This window comes from Octopus sinensis, linkage group LG11, assembly GCF_006345805.1.
Source record: "Octopus sinensis linkage group LG11, ASM634580v1, whole genome shotgun sequence".
NCBI classification, from domain to species: domain Eukaryota; kingdom Metazoa; phylum Mollusca; class Cephalopoda; order Octopoda; family Octopodidae; genus Octopus; species Octopus sinensis.
The window spans coordinates 30,797,739-30,816,602 of record NC_043007.1 but is presented as its reverse complement, the minus strand read 5'-3'; the positions used below and the strand labels follow the sequence as shown (position 1 = coordinate 30,816,602).

General features: G+C 39.7%; 1 protein-coding gene across 2 annotated transcripts in view; it reads left to right on the top strand.

The window, feature by feature from the left end:
• Positions 1-18,575, top strand: part of LOC115217131 (calmodulin) — a 28,166-nt gene extending 9,591 nt beyond the window's left edge. Inside the window, exons 1-5 of one of the 2 annotated variants that reach the window (XM_029786738.2) lie at positions 12-221; positions 8,843-8,876; positions 11,571-11,714; positions 14,223-14,465; positions 17,519-18,575. In XM_029786738.2, coding sequence (XP_029642598.1) covers positions 219-221; positions 8,843-8,876; positions 11,571-11,714; positions 14,223-14,465; positions 17,519-17,544 — 450 coding nt within the window. In that variant the 5' untranslated portion in view covers positions 12-218 and the 3' untranslated portion in view covers positions 17,545-18,575. Of the gene's footprint in view, positions 1-11; positions 222-8,842; positions 8,877-11,570; positions 11,715-14,222; positions 14,466-17,518 lie in introns of those variants that run through there. The other variant, XM_029786739.2, reaches the window with a different exon arrangement.
• The last annotated feature ends 289 nt before the right edge of the window (positions 18,576-18,864 follow it).

Here is an 18,864-nt window from a genome sequence, read left to right as displayed (position 1 = left end):
TTCATACCTTCAGTTGCTGACCTTATTTCCCTGTGAGACCAACAGTGCTAGACAACGCCCAGCCTACCTGCTGTTCTTGTTCATTGTCACTCTCTCTCGTTAAGGTGTTGCAGTAACAACAGTGTTTGTTAGTAATAGTAGTAGCACTAGTTGTGTTTATTATCCAAGTTTATATATTTCCACTTATTTACCTTTCACAAGGAAAACCAACTGAAAGAATGGTGAATATTGAAGTTTGTTATTTCTTTTCTGTTTATTTTCTCAAACTTTCTCAGTCTTTGTTTGTGTGTATTTAATGTATGTGTGTGTATATATATATATGTGTGTGTGTGTGTATATATATATGTGTGTGTGTGTACGTGTGTAACTATCTCTTATCTATGTGTAAATCTTTGTGTTTATATAAATCTTTATAGGTGTGTGTGTGTACATATATATTTATATACACACATATGTATCCATAGATATTTATAGCTGGATCTATTTCTCTTCGTGCGTAAATATATATTTATATATATCTATATTAAAGTGTCAGTATCCGTGGGTCTGTCTGTTCATCCACCCACATTTGAATCTATCTTTTCCCCTACTTTTTATGTGTTTGTGTGTGTGTATACACGCACATACAGCTTAAGTGGTTTGAAACTTCAAAATCAATGTCAATAATATCCTTGTCCAAGAATGATTATATATATATATGTGTGTAGACAGACAGACACACACACACATATATATACATGTATATATATATGTTTATAATATATATAAACACAATTACAGGATAAAGTCATTAAAATTAATGAATTTTATCAGTGACCAGCATATGAAAACCCTTTTAGGTAAAATACATCTATAGAGATATTTGATTGTACAGGGTACAATTATACTTAAGGGCACAAAAATCTGTTATGCCTACATGCTGAAAGAAGATGTTGAATTCGTCCCACCATTTTAAATGTCCACTCCAGGTGTACATATGAGTTGAAAGCAGGAAAGTAGACTGACCAAAAATTCATAAAATAATTCAGTTATTATTATTATTATTATTATTATTATTATTATTATTATTATTATTTTATTATTATTATTATTGTTGTTGTTGTTATTATTTATAGCTGAAATATTTTATGAATTTTTGGTCAGTCTACTTTCCTGCTTCCAACTTGTATGCACACCTGGAGTGGACATTTAAAATGGTTGGACAAATTCGACATCTCCTTTCCGTATGAAGGCATAACAACTTTTTGCGCCCTTAAGTATAATTGTACCCTGTACAATTATATATATATCTTTCTCTCTCCTATACATATATATATATATATATATATATATATATATATATATATATATACTACATGCAGTAGCACCTCCACTTTTTGATCACGAATAAATCGTGCTTTATCTCTATCTACCTATATATACATATATATATTATATAATATTATATGTATATCTCTCTCTGTCTCTTTCTCTCTCTCTCTCTCTCTCTCTCTCGCTCTCTCTCTCTCTCTCTCTCTATATATATATATATATATATATAGATATATATATATACGAAGCACAATTTATTTGTGATCAGAGTTGTTCAAAAACCAAGGTACTATTAGTAAGAGTTACTGATATGATTATTTAAAACAGTGTGATTCAGCTCCTTGCAACTTTAGCATTTGTAGGTTCATAACTGAAACCTAGGGCTGAAGCACACCGATTTAAAATATATATATATAGGTGCGGGAGTGACTGTGTGGTAAGTAGCTTGCTTACGAACCACATGGTGCCATGCAGTGGGCAAGTGTCTTCTACTATAGCCTTGTGAGTGGATTTGGTAGTCGGAAACTGAAAGAAGCCCATCGTATATATATATATATATATAATATATATATATATATATGTGTGTGTGTGTGTGTGTGTGTGTGTGTGTGTATGTCTGTGTGTGTTTGTCCCCCCAACATCGCTTGCCAACCAATGTTTGTGTGTTTACGCTCCTGTAACTTAGTGGTTCAGCAAAAAAGACCAATAGAATAAGTACTAGGCTTACAAAGAATAAGTCCTGGGGTTGATTTGTATGACTAAAGGCAGTGCTCCAGCATGGCCACAGTCAAATGACTGAAACAAGTAAAAGAATAACAATATATATATATATATATTTACATATACACACGTACATATACTTAGACAGCAATATGTCTTTGTAAAACAAACTATTAATATCTCTCCACCAGCTTGCTTGTCTATCAATACACTGATGTGTGTGTGTATATATATATATATATACAATCATGTAGACACACATAGCTATTAATCTTTTTCCGTATGTGTATTCAGTGGACATAAGAAAATCCAATACGTCACAGTGACTTGCAGTTTCCTCTGTGGTGATCTTTGTTACTCTACAATCATACAAAGTCTTCTCTTTGACATAAATGTGCTCAGTTCACTATGCTTAAACACACACACACACACACACATATCTATTTTTATATACGTGCATACATATATATATATGTGTGTACAGGTGTATAGTCTGAGTGTTATGAATAGGACCCATGTTGGCACCACATAAAAAGCACCTGTGCTCATGTCATGTAAAAAAGCTTTCATTATTGTGCTACATAAAGTGTTTGGTGCTAGGAAGGGCATCCAGCCTTAAAACCCACACCAAAACAGACAGCTGGGGCCTGCTGCAGCTCCCTGGCTTCCCCAGCCCCTTGTCAAACACTCCAACCCCTTTCCGGCATGGGAAACGGACTTTCAATGATGATGATTATGAAATGTGTGTATGTACATGTATATATGTCATCGTCATTGTTTTAACATCAACTTTTCCATGCGTTCATGTGTTGGACAGGATTTGTTGAGGCAGATTTCTACAGCCAGTTGCCCCTCCTGCCGCTAACCCTCCCTTATTTCCAGGAAAGGTAATGCTTCCCCATCACCAGACGTGTTTCCATGGAAAACTGGAAGTGAAGGATACTGCTTGCATGATGGGGATATTCATTTAAGGCGGTGATCTGGCAGAAACGTTAGCACGCCAGCTGAAGTGCTTAGCAGTATTTTGACTGTCTTTACATTCTGAGTTCAAATTCCACCTAGGTCGACTTTGCCTTTCATCCTTTTGGGGTCGATTAAATAAGTACCAGTTACGCACTGGAGTCGATATAATCGACTTAATCTGTTTGTCTGTCCTTGTTTGTCCTCTCTGTGTTTAGCCCCTTGTGGGTAGTAAAGAAATAGGTATTTCGTCTGCGGCTATGTTCTGAGTTCAAATTCCGCCGATGTCGATTTTGCCTTTCATCCTTCCAGGGTCGATAAATTAAGTACTAGTTGTGTACTGGGGTCATTCTAATCAACTGGCTCCTTTCCCCAAAATTTCAGGCCTTGTGCCTAGAGTAGAAAAGGATTATCGTTTACAACTGTCACACAAAGTCAAGGAAAGCAAACATAAATATATATGGGAGGGGTGGGGGCAGGCATGGCTGTGTGGTTGCATGGTTCCGGGTTCAGTCCCTCTGCATGGCATCTTGGGCAAGTGTCTTCTACTGTAGCCTTGGGCCAACCAAAACCTTGTCAGTGGATTTGATCAATGGAAACTGAAAGAAACCAGTCGTGTGTGTGTGTGTGTGTCTTTGTGTCTGTGTTTGTCTGTCACCACCACATGACAATCAGTGTCAGTGTCATTTACAGCCCTGTTACTTAGTAGTTCAGCAAAAGAGACTAATGGAATAAGTAACAAGCTTTGTAGAAGGGAAAATAAGAACTTGGGTTGACTCGTGTGTATCATTTTGTTTTGGTTTCTACAGCATATAATGCCCCTTCCTAGACCCCAACCACTCCATATTTTCCAGTGTATTTCCTCCTCCTGGTGCTATCCTCACTAAAGGGGCCGAATAGGCAATCAGTGTGGGAGCAGGACCAGATGGACTTCACAGCCCTACACTCTCTCTCTGCTCGCTTGCCAACCACTTTACTGTACACTAAGTAAAAGGAAACGTGAAGGGCCCTTGGTACCTTAAGGAGTAGAGGCAGGAATGATGACAGGAGGGAAGCCAGAAGTGGGGAGGTGAGGGGGGAGATAGGTAGGTGTTAGTGTAGAGGGCACTTAATATTTATTTGACTGACCAAAGAGGGAGAGAGAACCATTTTGGTGCTGGGAAAAATACTTGGTGGCACTTTGGTCTGTCTTGATATTTGGAGTTCAAATGCGGCTGAGTTCAGCTTCACCTTCCATCCTTTTGGGGTCAATGAAATAAGTAACAGTCAAATACTGGGGTCAATGTAATTGATTCACTATTCCTACTCTCCCCAAATTTCAGGCCTTGTGCCTAGAGTTGAAAATATTATTATTATCATTATTATTATTATTATTATTATTATTATTATTAGTATTTTAAAAAAAATGAAATATGGTCCATTGTCTTCTGCTGAACCAGGGTCATCCCTTGACCTTAGGATCACAGCAGGTCCTCATCTCATGGAGAGTACACAGCGTAAAATGCGTGTGGAGCCTTGTAACACTATTTTCTGGAGTTCTCCCACGTCAACACTGCAAGGGAGTTTGTTGAGCTGCTTATCAAGGCCCTTTTTAATTAGCCCTAACGCTCCAATCCCCACTGGTGCTGTGCTGCTTTTCATTCCCTACATCTTGGTCACTTCTATTTCTAGGTCTTTGTACTTAAATAACTTCTCAACTTCTTTAATGGACACGTTTCTCTTTGATGGTACTGTCACATCTATCATTAAGCATTTCTTATTCTTCCTATCTTTGATGATTATGTCCGGCCTGTTTGCCTTGATTTCTTTATCAGTGTTCATTGGCATTCCCAGAGTACTGTTACATCATCTTTTCCAGTCACAGTTTCAGGTTTATGCTGGCACCATCTTTCTGAAGTTGGAAGCTGGTAGTGTTTACATATCTTCCAATGGATATATTGCGCTACTCTATCGTGTCTATGAATATATTCAGTTTTTGCAAGCACTGTGCATCCAGTTAAGATGTGGTCCACTGTTTCATCCTGTTCATGACACATTCTGCATTTCGGGTCAGTGCCATCGTTCATTATTTTGTTGTGGTAAGCCCTGGTTGCCAGGCTTTGATCTTGTGCTGCTATGATAAAACCTTTGGTTTCAGCCTTCAGCCCTAAGCTCTTCATCCATACATGAGTGTCTCGTTTTTCTATATCTGGTTTGTTCACTTTACATGAGTATCGTCCTTGCATCGGTTTTTCCTGCCATTCTTCTTTGCTCTTCTACTGGGCTTGTTTTTTTCATCTCTTCCTTAACTCTTTTAGCAAACTGGGTTACTTTCTCACTCACCTCCATCCTAGGTTCCTCCGTCATCAGTTGTTTCTTAAACTCTACAGATTCTTTGTACACTGAGTAGAACTTCTTTACTTTATCATGCTGGTACACAAGCTTCATTAGAGGATCTTCTGACAGCTCAAGGTGGCCAACTGACAGAGACTGTTGGAGCATGCTGGACGAAATGCTTAGCAGTGTTTCGTTTGCCGTTACGTTGTGAGTTCAAATTCCGCCGAGGTTGACTTTGCCTTTCATCATTTCGGGGTCGATAAAATAAGTACCAGTTATGCACCGAGGTCGATATAATCGACTTAATCCGTTTGTCTGTCCTTGTTTGTCCTCTCTGTGTTTAACCCCTTGTGGGTAGTAAAGAAATAGGTATTTCGTCTGCCTCTACATTCGGAGTTCAAATTCCGCCGAGGTCGACTTTGCTTTTCATCCTTTTGTGGTCGATAAAATAAGTACCAGTTGAACACTGGGGTTGATGTAATCGACTCATCCCCTCCCCTGAAACTGCTGCCCTTGTGGCAAAATTTGAAACCATTATTATCATTATTATCACTTCCTTCACCTCTACTACTTCTACTATCACCCTTAATAGTACTTCTGCCTCTCCCAGTGAAGTGCGTATTTGTATGTATGTGTGTTTGTGTGTGTGGTGCTGATAATGGAGGGGGTGGTAGCAGTGAAGTTGCTGCACAGGTTGTGGTGGTGTTGGTGGTGTAGAAACCAGTAGAGTGGAGAGGGCGGTGGTGGTGGTGGCGGCAGTATTGGGAACAGGATGTCAGTTGGTAGAGTGAGGCTAAAGTAGGAAATAGCTGAGAGATTAGATTTGAGAAGAGAAGAGCAGGTAGTTAGGCAGGTGAGGGCAGGTATGGCTACTGGTGCCCTCCACCACCACCATCACCATACACATGCATATTCTACCCCACTCCTCTAACTGCTCCCTTTCCCCCTGTTCACACACTACACAATGATATAGCTTATGCTCCCTCCCACAAATCTGAATTCACCCCCCCCGTCTCCCATATACATGTGTGTGTATGAGTGTGTGTGTGTATTTTGAGTGTGTGTATGAGTGTGTGTATGAGTGTGTGTATGAGTGTGTGTGTGTGTGTATGAGTGTGTGTGTGTATTTTGAGTGTGTGTATGAGTGTGTGTATGAGTGTGTGTATGAGTGTGTGTGTGTGTGTATGAGTGTGTGTATGAGTGTGTGTATGAGTGTGTGTGTGTGTGTATGAGTGTGTGTATGAGTGTGTGTATGAGTGTGTGTGTGTGTATGAGTGTGTGTGTATGAGTGTGTGTATGAGTGTGTGTATGAGTGTGTGTATGAGTGTGTGTATGAGTGTGTGTGTGTGTGTATGAGTGTGTGTGTATGAGTGGTGTATGAGTGTGTGTATGAGTGTGTGTGTATATGAGTGTGTGTATGAGTGTGTGTGTGGTGTATATGAGTGTGTGTATGAGTGTGTGTGTGTGTGTATATGAGTGTGTGTATGAGTGTATGAGTGTGTGTATGAGTGTGTGTGTATGAGTGTGTGTATGAGTGTGTGTATGAGTGTGTGTGTATATGAGTGTGTGTATGAGTGTGTGTGTGTGTATATGAGTGTGTATGAGTGTGTGTGTGTGTGTATATATGAGTGTGTATATGAGTGTGTGTATATGAGTGTGTGCGCATTATACACACACACACACACACATACACACAGAGCAAGTAGGTTTGCTGCATTCCACACAGCTCTTCCCACCACCCCTCGTTACAATAATTAATCAGTGGGATATATTCGACCTCAATAATTATTTGGTCCTTCAAATTTTGATAGAAGTATTTGGGACACTCAAAACTGAAAGTATGCGGTCAGGGTTTTATTCTTGCTTAGAAATTATATTCTAATGTTTACATAACTATTCCATAAACTGGTTATAGTAGTACAACTAGTACAGAGAAATAATAGTGGCCTTATTTATAGAGGTACTACGTGGTACATAGTACATAGTACCAACCAGGAAGTGTTCTTTTTTTTTTATTTGTTTTTACTTGTTTCTGTCATTGGATTGTGGCCATGCTGGGGCAGTGCCTCGAAGAAGTTTTAGTCACATGATCCGACCCCCAATACTTTTTTTCCATTTTTTTTTTAGTTTTGTTTGAAAGCCTGGTACTCATTCTGTTGGTCTCCTTTGTTGAACTGATAAGTCATGGAGATTAACCACCACAATACTGGTTGTTACGTAATGGTAGAGGACAAACACACACACACACACACACACACACACACACACATATATTTGTACGATGGGATTCTTTCAGTTTCCGTCTACCAGATCCACTCAGATGACTTTTGGTCAGCCCGATCGTGGGGCAACATACCCTGCTTGAGGAGACCTATTGAGTCAAGTACATCAAGAACAAATCAAATCACAATCAAATGGAAATTGTAGCTGTGGTCCCCCTGTGCCGGCAGCACATAAAAAGCACCATTCGAACGTGGCCGATGTCAGTGCCACCTTGACCAGCTTCCATGCTGTTTTTATATGGCTGGAAGCCCTTCCTAACCGTAACCCTTCTTTATAGAGTGTGGACTGGGTGGCTTTTTACGTGGCTTCAGCACTAGTGAGATAACCAAATAGCTTGCAGGAGAAGACCCCTCAACCGCGTAGTCTTGAGGGACAGAAAATGGGTGTTGCCTTAGAAGAGGGACATGGCTTCCTCAGATAGAGAAGGGAGAGAAAGATGGTGAAGATGTGGCCATACACCCAGGTTACAAGGGGTGCGGATGTATATAGAGAAGGGGTCTGGAGATGGGAGAGGGTGGGTAGGTGAGTGAGCTTACATGATTTTTAAAGGAAAGTGGGAGCTAGAGGTTGTGGGGGGAGGGACTGAACAGGGGCATATTGGGTGCAGGTAGGTGGATATGTGAGGGGAAATGGAGAAACCTACAGAATATATGTACATATATAAACCTAATATTTATGTATTGTTTATTAAGTCAAAGGTCTGATGATGATCATCATCATCGTTTAACGTCCGTTCTCCATGCTAGCACTGGTTGGACGGTTCGACCAGGGTCTAGAAAGCCACGAGGTTGCACCAGGCTCCAGTCTGATCTGGTATTGTTTCTACAGCTGGATGCCCTTCCTAACGCCAACCACTCCGTGAGTGTAGTGGGTGCTTTTTACGTGCCACCACCACAGGTGCCAGGGGAGGCTGGCAGCAGCTACGATCATTTGGAGCTTTTTACGTGCCACCGGCACAGAAGCCAGTCAAGGCAGCGCTGGCATCATCCACGTTCGGATGGTGCTTTTTACATGCCACCGGCACAGGTATCACAACTACAATTTTTATTTGATTTTTATTTTGATGTTGATGTACTTAACTCAATAGGTCTCCTCAAGCACAGCAGGTCACCCTACGATCCAAGGTAAGCACAGCAGGTCATTCTGCAATCCAAGGTACTTTGGATGGGTGGGTCTGATGTGTATATAAACCCAAGGTATATATATTGTTTCTGTAAAATCTGAATTTTGCTCAATTTTTCTCTCATTTCAGGCTGCAACAAGAATGAATCGGGAAAAGATGGACTGTGAGTTTTTATCAAATTTATTCATCTGTCTTTGAAAATTACCCTTATTCTTATATGAACCCTAACCTCAAAGCTAACCCTTATATTAAGCTCTGATGCTGCTTGTTAACCCTAACCTTCACCTCCAACCCTAACCTTGCTGCTCTCTTCCCTGGACCCTCAGTTGCTGGGTGGGGTGATAGCGATACTTTCATGATGCCCAACTTAATTTAGACACTGTCAAACCTGGTGGTGCCCATCCCTCTCTAGGTCTGATCAAAACTCCTTTTCTTCCAGGAGAGAGAGAGAGAATATGTATGGAAGAGAAGGATCAACCTCAGGGTAGGACAGTATATGGATACATGTGTATATATATATATGTATACATATATATATTTACTTGTATTTTTTTCAGTCGTTTGACTGCGGCCATGCTGGAGTACTGCCTTTAGTCGAACAAACTGACCCCAAAACTTATTTTTTTAAAGCCTAGTACTTATTCTATCGATCTTTTGCTGAACTGCTAAGTTATGGGGATGCAAACACACCAACATAGGTTGTCAAGTGATGGTGGGGTGACAGATACACACATGCACACTTATACACACACACACACACACACACATATATACATATAATAATATAAATAATATATAAATATATGTACGTACCTACCTCTACATGCATATATACATGCATATATGGGTACAGGACATAAAAAAAAAACGTTGAACACAATGAGAAACGAAAACATAAAAACAAAAACATAGAAAGGAACTTTTTTTAAAACAACGAAAAAAACAGAGAAACGAGACATACAACATAAAGAATATTCCCCTTCATCAGTTGTCGCTGTTTCATCTACTCCGCATTTTCGAAATGCGGAGTAGATGAAACAGGGCCTTGTGTGTGGATTTAGTAGACAGAAACTGAAAGAAGCCTGTCGTATATATATATATGTGTGTGTGTGTGTCTGTGTTTGACCCCCCCACCATCGCTTGACAATTGATGTTGGTGTGTTTATGTCCCTGTAACTTAGCAGTTCGGCAAAAGAGTCCAACAGAATAAGTACTAGGCTTACAAAGAATAAGTCCTGGAGTTGATTTGTTTGATTAAAGGCGGTGCTCCAGCATGGCTGCAGTCAAATGACTGAAAGAAATAAACGACTAAAAGAATATATATATATATATATATATATATTATGTGAATATATACTTGTGTGTATGTGTGTGTGTGTGTGTACATATATATGTGTGTGTGTTCATGTACATGCACACACATACTAGATGTTTAACCCCAAGTCAGTTCTGGTCCTTCATGTTTGTGTACTGAAACCCCACTCCCAACATGACCACCACTCAAACACCACTACAACAGTCCTGGCAATGAATACATCAGTTCATTTCTTTGAAGTCTACACGACCTACTGTCTCTCCTGTCAATATCGACTGTGCATAATCTGGAGCTGACAGCTGGGTACATATTGTAAATGGGTCACCTGGGTACACAGAGTGTAAAGAGGTGAGCTGTGTGTGTTTTATGGGTGGTTTAACAGCACCACCTGGCCCTTCAGACAGTTTTAGTGGAAGTGTTGGGACCAGGTTTCCAGTTTGAGCATATCCACACCCCCTCCTTTTTACCTGCAGTGAGATAACAACATATGTGTTGATGTGTAGTAGTGTTGGCGGTGGTGGTGGTAGTAGTAGTAGTAGTAATAGTGGTGGTAGTAGTGTTGGTGGTGGTAGTAGTAGTAGTGATAATAATGGTTTCAAATTTTGGCACAAGGGGAGCAGTTTTGAGGGAGGGGGTAAGTTGATTAAATTGACCCCTGTGTTCAACTGGTATTTATTTTATTAACCCCAGATGGACGGAAGGTGAAGTTGACCTTGGCAGAATTTGAACTCAGTACAGAAAGATGGGTGAAATGCTGCTAAGTATTTAGCCTGACCTTCTAATGCCTCTGAAGCTCGTGGCCTGAATAATAATAATAATAATAATAATAATAATAATAATAATAAGCCATGTGTTGAGAGGGATACTTTGAGGTTTGAATAATTCACCTCTGGAAACATGGGTGGTTCTTTCAACATCCTTAAACAACCCTTATTCGGGGAACTTTTGAGTGGGATGGGCTACTCAACCTGAAGAAAATTCTAACTGGGCCCCACCTGCAAGGTCATGCACTGTTTATCTTGATATGAGATCACCATGTCGTGGACATATGGTTGTGATGCATGTGCCTAGTGTACCCTTATCAGACGGGTATACTGGGCCTCGTATATTTTACCCCAGTATCACTTTGATGGCATGCACTGCTCTCTCACTCAATAATAATAATAATAATAATAATAACAACAATCATAATGATATTGATTTCAAATTTTTGCCACAAGGGCAGCTTGGAGTGGTGAGGTTGAGTGTATATGTATATATATATGTATATGTATGTATGTCTGTATTCATGTATGCATGTGTATATATATGTATGTATATGCATATTTGTATGTATGTATGTATATGTGCATATTTGTGTGTGTATCTATATCTTTCTCTCTCCCTCTCCTCGTCTCTCTCTCTCTCTCTCTATATATATATATATATATATATATGTATATATATATATGACGCTAAATGATGATGATGATGATGATGATGATGATACACACACACACATATATGTCATGACTGAGTCTACCAATGTGCTACTCTTTCTAGTGTGCCGAGAGGCATGTGTTGTGTTTGCCAAAGATGGAGACAGCTGTATCTTCTCACAAGACATTGGAACCGTGATGCGAGCGATCGGTTACAGTCCTACAGAAGCTGAAGTGAAAAATATTCGAGACGCCATTGATAGCAGTGGTAGGTAACGAAGGATTCCTTATTTGATTTCTTGTCTGTTGTTGTTGTTGTTGTTGTTGTTATTTAACCCCAGGTTGGCCTGGCTGAGCAGATCCCTAGTCAGATAGGTTCCAGACTTGGCACTGTTGTCTTTTTGTCTATTCAATATTTTGGATTATTTTCCCCAAGATGTCCTTCCTCTTTTTGAAGATGGTAAGATACGATCTGATGCAGATTTGGCTGCTGTAGACATTTTAGAGAAATTTATTGCTGCAGCGACAATATTTTGAAAAAAGATTTTCTGAATTTGAAGTTATTAAAACACACATGATCCCTCTAATGCAATAATTTCTGGGGGTCCACACAACAAAATAGTATATGAGGGCCCCTGAAAAAATTTTGCTTTTGATGTATGTATTGGTATGTCTTGCTGGGTCTCTTTCTCTAATATTTTCCATAGTTCAACCTACACAAGTTAATGTGTGAAAACCAAAAGAGGAATTTGAAGGAAGTTCCCATAAAACTAGGTTTTAAACAACGAATGGCTATTGGGGTCCACCAGAATAAAATAAGAACCCCTGCCTTCAATGTTTGTATTGGTATTTATTGCAAGAATCAGCCAGGTTTCTTTCTCACATTTTACATAATTCAACCAACACAAGTTAATGGGTGAGAAAAACAAAATAGGAATTTTTGAAAGAAGTTTCTTTAAAACTAGTTTTTCAACATTGAATGCCTATGAGGGTCTGCTGGGATAGAATAGCAAACAAAAGGGTCCATTGATAAAAACTGGTTGAGAATTCCTGATCTAGTGGTGACACCTGTTACAAGGGAGATAATTTGAAGTTGGATTATAAATTTTAAATTGAAATTCAGGAATTATAAGAAGAAAGATGCATAGAATTCACATTTTTAATTTTGTTTGCTTTTTTGTTTATGTAAAGATTTTAAACAAAAAATAGATTAACTCTGACTTGATGGAAGAAATGTTTTTCCTTTTAGTTAGGAGGGAAAACAGGGCCCTTGAGCCATTATTAGGCCTTCAAGACTGGTGAGAAGGAGGGAACACAAACATACCCTGAAACTGGAAACCTTGCCTAAATGTTTGCAACAACAGGGGTCTGTGCTAATGATTCCAAGTTGCCTGGTGGTGGTGGTGGTGGTGTTAAACTATGTGATGGATTAAACCTATCACCCAGGTAGGCCATGGTGGAATTTGAACTCACAATACAAAGAACCTGGACAACTACCACAAGGTTTTTACTCAACATGTTTACAGTTTCACCAAGCCCTTATCAGAGATTGGTTCTTTTCTTCTTTATTGACCCCCCCAAAAGAAGAAAGTTAAAATTGGTCCTTTTGGAATTTGAACTCAGAATGCAGACATTCAGAATAAACACCAAATATCACAAAGCTTTCTGCCTGATGCTCTACCGACTCTTGTCAGTTGTTGGTAAATAACCATGTCATAAAGGTTAAATTATGAAACATTGAAGAAAACCCTAAAGGGTCATTATGCAGGGATATTTTGCTGATATTGGTGTCCTTTATTTCCCGGAGAACCCTGCTTTAGAAGATCTGTGACCAGAGGTAGTCCAGCCATGCCCATCTTGTCATTTATTCTCATATAATGTATCTAGAGCTACGTTATCCGGTGTGTCTTTACTTGGTGTTCTTTAGCCCCAGGTCAGCCCTGTTTCAGCAGGTCTAAGATCAAAGGAGTCCCACTGGGGATTATCCTGCCCTTCATATGATGTGTGTCCTTTGTTTACTAAGATGGAGATTCAGCTGCTGAGTTTAGCAGGATGAGACACGATGGAAATCTCTCATTGGCTCTTACGTTGGGTTTGGGTTTGTGGAGGTGATTTTGGTTAGCTGCAGGTCAACCCTTGTCTAGAAGACCCCAGATCAAAGACATTCCAGCCATACCCTCACTAACCTTTTCATTCAAAGTATGCAATGGTCTGGGCTGATTACTGTGTATATAACCTGATCAGAAGGATGTGTGTGTTTATATTAACTGGTATGTATGTGTGTATTTATGTGTGTGTGAACGTATGTATGTATGTATATATGTGTGTGTGTGTACTTATGTATGTACTTATGTATATGTGTGTGTTTACGTATGCATGTATTTGTATGTGTGTGTATACATATGTATATGTGTGTGTACGTATGTATGTATTTATGTATATATGTGTGTGTGTACATTTGTATTTGTGTGTGTGTGCGTATGTATATAATATATAACGGTAAGCTTTATGAAAATAGACAAAAGACGACGGCAGGTTTACGGAAATAAACAAAAGACGAAGGCAGGTGGAATACAAACAAACAATTGTATTAGTATGGCGCTCAGGAAATATAAATAAAACAAGTATATATATGTAGTAAGTGAAGATGTATATTCTGAAACAGTGTGTATATATATATGTACAGGTCTATCAACATGCTAATTTCGTGATTGGTTTGTGTGTTAGCTGACATTCAGATGAGTTCAGTGTTTCAATGTGTATTTGTCGCTTTCAGGAAATCGTAAACTCACCGATCAGGATGTGGTGAGCATCATTTCCAAGCAGCACATCACCCAGGACACGGACGATGAGCTGAAAGAAGCCTTCCGTGTGTTCGACAAAGATGGCAATGGGTACATCTCTTGTGCTGAGCTGCGTCACGTGTTGACAAACCTTGGCGAGAAACTCTCTGATGAGGAAGTTGATGAAATGATAAGGGAAGCTGAGATTACAGCTGACGGAAGAGTCAACTATGATGGTGAGTATCTGTTGGTTAAGAAGTCTTTCGTAAGCATTTGGTTCAATGTTCAGTCCCATTGTTGGACAGGTATCTCTTACATTATAGCTCATGGTTAACCCAAACCTCCATTATCATCATTGTTTAATGTCCACTTTCCATGCTAGCATGGGTTGGACAATTTGACTGAGGACTGGCGAACCAGATGGCTGCACCAGACTCCAATCTGATCTGGCAGAGTTTCTACAGCTGGATGCCCTTCCTAACGCCAACCATTCCGAGAGTGTAGTGGGTGCTTTTACGTGCCACTGGCATGAGGGTCAGTCAGGTGGTACTGGCAACGGCCATGCTCAAATGGTGCTTTTTATGTGCCACCTGCACAGGAGCCAGTCCAGTGGCACTGGCAATGTCTTTTCATGTGCCACCAGCACAAGTGCCAGTAAGGCGACACAGGTAACGATCATGCTCGTGAATGAAATTGGGTAGGTTGATACTGTGTAGAGACCCGTTTGAACTGTACCTGTTTTGGGGGCTGTAGTCTTAGTCTGTCACCAGGTTTAACCCTTTATTATATAAACTGGCCATATCCAGCCAAAATATTCTGCCTCCCTTATATTCAAACTGGCCAGATCCAACATCTCACACCTACTCAGCAATATCATTAGCCTTTAACGTCCATTTTCCATGCTAGCATGGGTTGGATGGTTCGACTGGTGGTCTGGCGAACCAGATGGCTGCACCAGGCTCCAGTCTTGATCTGGCAGTGTTTCTACAGCTGGATGCCCTTCCTAACGCCAACCACCCCAAGAGAGTGTAGTAGGTGCTTTTTACATGCCACCGGCTCAGGAGTGAGAGGGGGTTGGCACCTACCACATTTGAATGGTACTTTTATGTGCCACCAGCATAGATGCCAGTTAAGGCAGCACTGGTATATTATAGTAAATATAAAGAATCATATCATTGAAGTCTTGAAGCTAAGAGATAATGCATGATTAATTGAAGACAATGGGAATAAATATGCATTACATTTGACAGAATAATCAGAATGCCTAAGGGATTAAAACCCACCTCAACACCTCCGTGGATCTTGCGTATCATTTATAGAAACTATTTTGATGCTCAGCTTTCTATAACAGTAACCTGTAAATAAATTATGGATTCTTTGTCTCCTGTCTGTACTGTTCTCCGAGGTTCTGCTCAGGTAGGATCCCTTCTTCTGGTGCCAGAGAAGCAGCAGCATTAAAATGTTGTACAAACTGTATTTTGCTATTTGTTCCAACCATTTATATTCTGTGTTCCAATCCTGTCGAGGTCACTGTATTCCAGCCTTGAGAAAAATTGCCTCAGTAAATTCTGTCCAAGTATGGAAAAGTGGACGTTAAAACTATCGTGATGATGAAAACCACTCATTCCTTTAGACTACTCCCCCCCCTCTCTCTCTCTCTCTCTCTCTCTATACACACACACACACAGTGTATCTCATTATTTGTCAAACAGTATACTGCAAAGGTAGGTGGGTTTTGTGTTGTTTTAAAAAAAGTTTAGTTGAAGTATTTAAAGAATCCATATCAAAGTTGTGGTTTAAAACAAGTTTTGATTCATAAAATAACACAAGCTATAGTTTTTCTGTTTTTCTAAATTTTTAAATTATAAAATATTTATTTCTAAATTTTTATTTTGCATGTGAACTGTACTGCAATATTAAATATAACCTCCCGTGTCTGAAATGTTCAAAAGCTGAAGGACCACATAATAACCCCTAATCACCTGTTCCTTTTTTTCAATAATTGTTATAAGCCAGAGTTATTCCCCTTGATTACACACTGGGGTTTGCTAGGATTATCTCCCTTGATGAATGTTTTCAAAACCATTTTTTAAACTCAATTTTTCTTCCCTTCACTTATTCGTCCCCTTGTACATCGTCCCTTATTTTCTGAGGTTTCCAATCATTATCTTACAGTTCCTCTTTGTTCCAAATTCAAAACCCCTGCCACATATCTCACAACTGCTGCTGCAGCCCTTCAATTTATTCTCTTCACAATATCTCCAGAGTTTAGCTTAGATTTCAGTATCAACTTGATCCTTTAGAAATGTTGTTGTTGTTATTGAAGGCGGTGAAGTGGCAGAAACGTTAGCACGCCGGGCGAAATGCTTAGCGGTACTTCGTCTGCCGCTACGTTCTGAGTTCAAATTCCGCCGAGGTTGACTTTGCCTTTCATCCTTTCTGGGTTGATTAAATAAGTACCAGTTACGCACTGGGGTTGATATAAACGACTTTATCTGTCCTTGTTTGTCCCCTCTATGGGTAGCCCCTTGTGGGCAATAAAGAGATAAGAAACGTTAGCACTCCAGGCGAAATGCTAAGCAGTATTTCGTCTGTCTAGGTACTTCGTCTGCTGCTACGTTCTGAGTTCAAAATTCCGCTGAGGTCGACTTTGCCTTTCATCCTTTCAGGGTCGATAAATTCAGTACTCACCCTCACCTCCCCCAAGCTTCCCTTGTGGCAAAAATTTGAAATAATAATAATAATAATAATAATAATAATAATAACAACAATAATTATTATTATTGTTGTTATTATTATTATTATTATTGTCGTTAGAGCTGCAAAATGGGAGAATGGTCAGCAGACTGTGCAAGATGCTTTGAAGCATTTCACTTGTCTTTATGTTCTGAGTTCAAATTCTGTCGATGTTGTTGACTTTGCCTTTCATCAATTGAGGGGCGATAAAATAAGTACCAGTTGAGCACTGGGGTCGATGTAATCAACTTAATCCCCTCCTCCCCCAAAATTTCAGGCCTTGTGCATTTCGTAGAAAGGATTATTATTATTATTTATGGGTTTTTCTTCTTCTTTCAAATTTGCTTCCATTTCTTGCCGAGTGTCTTCCAGACTCCTAGGGCAAAGAAACTCATTGTATACATTGGTAGGCCATTAAACTAAACTCACTAGTTCGTTCATTTTTTTTTTTTGATAGAAATAAAGTTAAATTATTATTATTATTATTATTGTTATTGTTGTTGTTATTCAGATTCAGACATTAAATGACCCTGATTTTTTTCTTGTGTTTCAGATTTTGTAAAGATCCTTAGGTCCTAAAGATCTTCAAGTCCTCAATGGGCACCAGTGGGTCCAGCTGGGTTCCGCGGGTGGGGACACCTGATGATGACTAACAGAGTGACTTCTGCTGCTGACTGGACACTCTCTTGTTGGATGGACAATGCATCAGAGGATGGATGGATGGTTGCTGCTGCTACTGCTGCTGCTGCTGTTGTTGTTGTTGCCTTGCTCCTGGGGGGCAGCTTCTGCTCAGCAAACATTTCCTCATTACACACACACACACAACACATCCATTCTTTGATGCGCAACATAGATCTCTTACACACATGCACACATCTGTGACACACACAGATACACACACACACACCACACACACACACACACACATTCTCTCAACCAATTACCTCCCCCCCACTCCATGCTCTCTGCTTCTTTGATTGAAACTTTTGTATCAGATTTAATTGATTTGATGTCACTGCTACTACTACTACTACTATGTTAGTACTGTGTCTACTACTACAACTACTATGTTAGTATTGTGTCTACTACTACTACTACTACTATGTTAGTACTGTGTCTACTACTACTACTACTACTACTACTACTACTACTACTACTGTTACTGCTAATACTATTGTACAACTGTTAATAGGGTGATACTACTACTGCTCTTACTACTACTCCTACTACTGTTACTGTGGTGGTAGTACTACTGCAAGGCTGTTGGTGATGGTACTACTTCTATACTACTACTACTACTACTGCTTAACTGCTACAAGTGTGGTACTACTACTGTTCGTACTATTATTACTGCTGCTACCACCACCACCACCACTATAACGACTATTGACTATTGTATGTTTACTGCTGCTACCACTGCCATATTTCTATGGTTACTACTACTACTACTAGTACTACTATTACTACTACTACTGTTACCACATCACCACCTTTTTCTTTCCTCTTTTCCTCAACACTGAAAACACACACACACACATTGTACCATACCTGTGGTAACACTAAATATCTAAATTACTACCCCTCTCCTTACTAGTACCCAAACTACACCCGACACCAACAAAATATAAAACAAAAATACCCAGAATCTAACAAAGTGGTCCCTATCCCCACTCACCTCAATACATACACCCACCTGACACACTTTCAAAATACCAACTAAACCTCTGATCCCATAAAAAAACTGACCCCAATCCCTTGTCTCCTCAAGGAATCTATTTACTCCCCCCATCTCTTAAAAACCCTGCCGCCCAAACTCTGTCCCCTCTTTATGACTCTGACACCTAATGTCTGTCTAACAGTGTTCAGCCTCTACCCCTGTTCATCCTTTATGCCCCTCTC